Source organism: Apodemus sylvaticus, chromosome 5 (genome assembly GCF_947179515.1).
Source record: "Apodemus sylvaticus chromosome 5, mApoSyl1.1, whole genome shotgun sequence".
Lineage (NCBI taxonomy): Eukaryota > Metazoa > Chordata > Mammalia > Rodentia > Muridae > Apodemus > Apodemus sylvaticus.
In genome coordinates, this window is record NC_067476.1 from 109,615,461 (window position 1) to 109,620,367 (window position 4,907).

Here is a 4,907-nt window from a genome sequence, read left to right on the forward strand (position 1 = left end):
CTGGCTGTCCTGGAACTCACTCGGGTAGACCAGGCTGGCCTCGAACTTAGAAATCCACCTGTCTCTGCCTCCCAGAGTACTGGGATTACAGGCGTGCACCACCACCGCCCGGCTAAAGTACATTTTTTAAGTGGGGAAAAAAAGAAGCCACAATTTTTTCCCCTGAGACAGGGTTTCTCTGTGTAGCCCTGGCTGTCCTGGAACTCACTCTGTAAACCAGGCTGGCCTCGAACTCAGAAATCCACCTGTCTCTGCCTCCCAAGTGCTGGGATTAAAGGTGTGCGCCACCACCGCCCAGCTAAGAAGCCACAGTTTTAAAGTCTAACTTTAAGATAAAAATATGTGAATGCTGCCTGTGCTTAGGTGCAAGCATTGTCTGGAAATTCTTAGTTAGGGTTTCTATTGCTGTGAACAGACACCATGACCATGGCAACTCTTTTTTTTTTTTTAATATTTATTTATTTATTTATTATATGTAAGTACATTATCAGACATCATAGGAGGGCATTAGATCTCTTTACAGATGGCTGTGTGCCACCATGTGGGTGCTGGGATTTGAACTCAGGACCTTTGGAAGAGCAGGCCGTGCTCTTAGCCGCTGAGCCATCTCTCCAGCCCCCATGGCAACTCTTACAAGGACAACATTTAATCGAGGTTGGCTTACAGGTTCAGAGGTTGAGTCCTTTCTCCTCATGGTGAGAAGCACCAAGTGGAAGGACAGGGTCCCACCCAGCAGACAACACAGCAGGGAGAGCTGCAATGTGTCTCTGTTCTCACTCCTCGGGACATCCACTTGGGAAGTTAGATGGCACAGCTAGGCTCTTTTTCCCGTATACCATAGGCCAGCCATGGCCCTGTCTTCCCTGGACTCCCTTGATGCTGAGGTTACAGGTACACACCACCACGCCCAGCCTGGATTAGCTTTAAAAAAACAAAACAAAACATAAAAGCCCTAAAGTTTCATCTTTTGAGAAGCATATTTTTGTTTTGAGTTACTGGAGATTCATAGCCAATTGCTTCTATCATTTTTAACTTTGTGCAGTTTTCTATAGTTTAGTCTTGACAAGTTTGTCTTCTTCACTTTTGAGCATTGTTGTAGTATATACGGCAATATAGAAAGAAGGCGTAAAGCATAGAATTGTTCTGTTAAAAGTTGTAGTTAGTATTAAACATGATTTCTGGAAGCTCTAAGGCAACTGTCTAGACTACTGAGTTGTTGAGGAGCAGTTCATCACTGAAGCATTGGGTGTGTATGATGCCCTGGGTTTGACCCTTGACACTGTAAAGAATAATTGAGGTTGGATTTTGGCGTTTTGCTCTCTAACTTACATCTCCTTCTCTTTGTAAAATAAAATGAAACGTATCTTCCCTGCTAACCACAACAGGCCTTACTGAAATCACTTTGCTGTGTGTGGCCGAGTGCAGGCAGACTTGTCAGCCGCACATGGAGCCTCTGCAGAGGCTCTTCTCTCCTTCCACTCCTACGTGGGTTTTGCCTCTTACAGGCCCTCAGATCTGAAGTAAACTCTAAGGGCTTCCTAAAATCCACGCTAAATAGTGCAATCTCATTTTTGTCTTTCTCTGTCAGCCTAATTGCTGTGATGCTTGTCCTGCAGATTTTCCTATGATGGCAGGTGGAAGCAGAAGCTGCAGACGTCCGTGGATTTCCCATTGGAGAATCTAGACCTGTCACAGTATGTGATTGGTCCAAAAAACAGTTTGAAGAAATATAACTTATTTTCTGTTTCAGTAAGTATCATGTTGAAGATGTTTTTAAAGCAAACTAATAAGATAGGAGGCTCCAGCATCTCCTTACCTCATAGGAGAGTGAGAATAGCCCAAACTGGAAATAACTGGCACATTTTTTTCCATGCTAAGGAATAATTGAGTTTGTTTTGTCTTGTTTGGTACAGAACCACTATGGCGGGCTGGATGGAGGCCACTATACAGCCTACTGTAAAAACGCAGCGAGGCAGCGCTGGTTTAAGTTTGATGACCATGAAGTTTCGGATATCTCTGTGTCTTCTGTGAGGTCATCAGCAGCTTATATCCTCTTTTATACTTCCCTGGGACCACGCATAACTGATGTAGCCACATAAAGAGGTGTAGGTTGTCAGCATATTGATGTTTCCAAATTGCAGCCGCATATCTAATGCTTACAAAGATAACGGATCGCTGCAGCTGCTCTGTAGAAGGATTCCAGAACACTGGGGACTGTGTTACTAGCACCATATAATTCAGGTCAGTGCTGTTTATCAAAGAAGAGAGAGAGAGAGAGAGAGAGAGAGAGAAAGAGAAAGAAACAACCTGACATTTAACAACTATCATAGTATGCATCCCTTACAGGAATCATTTATTTCAAAACAACTTTTTGAGTCTGCCCCAAAGTTAAAATAATTCATTAGTCAGACATTTATTATCCTATTGGTACCAAACCACCGTAACCTCCATTTTCCTACTCACTGCTCTAGCCTCTTCTTACTTCTAGACCCAGCTCGGTCCACTATGAATACTCTAGAATGACCTAAGTCAGATAGGAATGTATATGTACATATTTATTGCACTGTTGCACATCAGATTGCTGTACATAGTTTAACATACCTTCTGTGAGAGCCTAGAAAGGATTTTTTTCTTTTTCTTTTGGCCTCTTCTAGGTAGCTGCAATGCTTTCTTAGGGAAATGACAGGGCAAAACTATTTTTCTGTTGGCTTCCGGCTGTATTTGTGCACTAAATCTTTATTCTAAAAAAATGGAAACTTTAATTTTTTAAAAATAATTCATTTACATCTACATTAAAATCTTAATGAAGAAAAAAAATCATTTGAAACCTTGTACCTGTTCTGTCTTCTTTTTTTCCCTAAGTGTTTTGAGACAGGATCTCCCTGGGTGTCACATCCTGGCTGTCCTGGAGCTCACGGATTGCCCGCCTGCCTCTGCTGCTTTTATTCCCTACACTCACTCCGGCTTTGCTTACTTATTCTGTAAATTAGGACTTGATTCCACTCTCTCCACATGTGGTATTCAGATCTCAGAGCTGGAAGTCAGTAAGTGATCCCCAGATGTCTGTTGGAAATCTGTAGAAGAATCAGGAAGAGTCCCGAGTAGCTGTGTTTGTAATGTGCACACTGCACTAAGGAGCCTGCTGTGCTGATCTTTCTAGAGCAGGGAAGTAAGGGAGCGCTACCTTTCTTAGAGACAGCAACAGGAAAACTATACAATGGGTATCAGAGGGGTTGCTTTGTTTGTAGGCTTCCATACTGTGACAGTATTTTTTTAGATCATTTTTACCCTATTCTTTCATTTCTCTCATGTCTCTAAACTCCGTGACCTCTTATGCTGCACACACACACTCATACATACATAGATACAAACCCAACCTGCCGAGTCCATTTGCTGTTACTTGTATGGTTTTAGAGCTAACCACTTGAGATTGGGTTTAGTGTTCTCTTCCCTGGAGAAGACTGATCCCCCTCTCTCAGCCATTAATTGCTTGTAGCTATTCATTGGGGATGACACCTTGTGAGGTTATGCTCATCCATGCTGGCATGTCAACTGGTGGTGTCACTAGGCAGGCCTTATTGAGGTGACCACATTGTTGGGATTGTGTATGCAGAATCCTTATCCTGTACAGAAGACTGTCTCATAGCAGATGCTCTGCCCCTCTTCCAGATGTCCTCTGAGCTAGAGGTGTAGTGATTGTGTTGTAGACCTATCATTTGGAGCCAAGCACCACATAGTTGTCTGTACTTTGATTAGTGATGGCCTTCATCTGCTGCACAGAGCTGCTTTAATACGGGATTAGGACCTACACATGGTGATAGATGCTTACGAGTTGGGAATCGTGCTGGCAGCAGTAGTCTCTAGGGTCTGTCACCTCCCCAGCCGTGGGTAGTTGACTAGATTTTACAGTCTGTTTAGCAGGCATGGATTCCCTCACGTTGAACGGTTTAAGTCCAGTTAGACAGCTGTTAGTTGTCCCCAAGACATAAGTGCTGCCGTTGCACCATTTGGGCTATCTTCCGTGCTGTTCATTGTGGTTCATACGTGTCGCAGCTAACAGGACTGCTTCCTCCCTTGGCAGCTTTCACAGCATCTTGGGATGCTATGAGGGCGTCCTTGAGTGCAGGCTTTCAGGTCACCTCCAGCTAAAGCGTGCTGTCCGCAGCACTGGGGCCTCAGTGCTGGAAGGCAGCCGAGAGCAGTGCAGCAGCTCATACTGCTTTGGAGTCGCATCTAAGCAGAGACTCCTAGGAAGTGGTTATTTAGCTTCCAGGGGAAGGTTAGAGCTTGGGCTTCAAGTCAGAAAGTTAGCAACTTGAAAGGACAGCTCCCTAAATTACTGTGTAAATTGCTTCAGGTATTTATTTGTTTGTATGGGATTCTTTTGTTTCTTTTGTTTTTGTTTTTTGAGATAGGGTTTCTTGGTGTAGCCTTGGCTGTCCTGGAACTCACAGAGACCCGCCTGCCTCTGCCTCTTGAGTGCTGAGACTATAAAGGCTTGCACCACCACTGCCTGGCTACATGTTTTGTTTTTAAGACTTTTTATATGTATTGGTGTTTTATGTATTGATGTGTATATGTGTACCATAGGGGTGCTGAGAACCAAATCCTGGTCCTCTGCTAGCAGCAAGGGCTCTAACCCCTGTGCCATCTCTTCCAGCCCACTAGGTCACATTCTTACACTCAGAGCCATTTGCACCTAATTTTTTCCTTGTGCTAGCATCAAGACTCAGGACTTAGTGCATGCTAAAGAAACACTCTGCCACTAAGGTTTTTGTTCTGTTCTGTTTTGTTTTGTTTATTCACATGTGTAAACAAAACTTATTTGTGTTGGGCTGGAGAGATGGTTCAGTGGGTAAAAATGTCTTCCACTAATGCTGAGGACCTGACCTGAGTTCAATCCCCAG

The 4,907-nt window shown here is 43.8% G+C and overlaps 1 protein-coding gene across 2 annotated transcripts in view; it reads left to right on the forward strand.

The window, feature by feature from the left end:
* Usp8 (ubiquitin specific peptidase 8) overlaps positions 1–2,832 on the forward strand; it is a 49,431-nt gene extending 46,599 nt beyond the window's left edge. For both annotated transcript variants that reach the window (XM_052183509.1, XM_052183510.1), the window contains exons 18-19: positions 1,617–1,749; positions 1,914–2,832. In XM_052183509.1, coding sequence (XP_052039469.1) covers positions 1,617–1,749; positions 1,914–2,099 — 319 coding nt within the window. In that variant the 3' untranslated portion in view covers positions 2,100–2,832. The remainder of the gene's footprint in view (positions 1–1,616; positions 1,750–1,913) is intronic.
* The last annotated feature ends 2,075 nt before the right edge of the window (positions 2,833–4,907 follow it).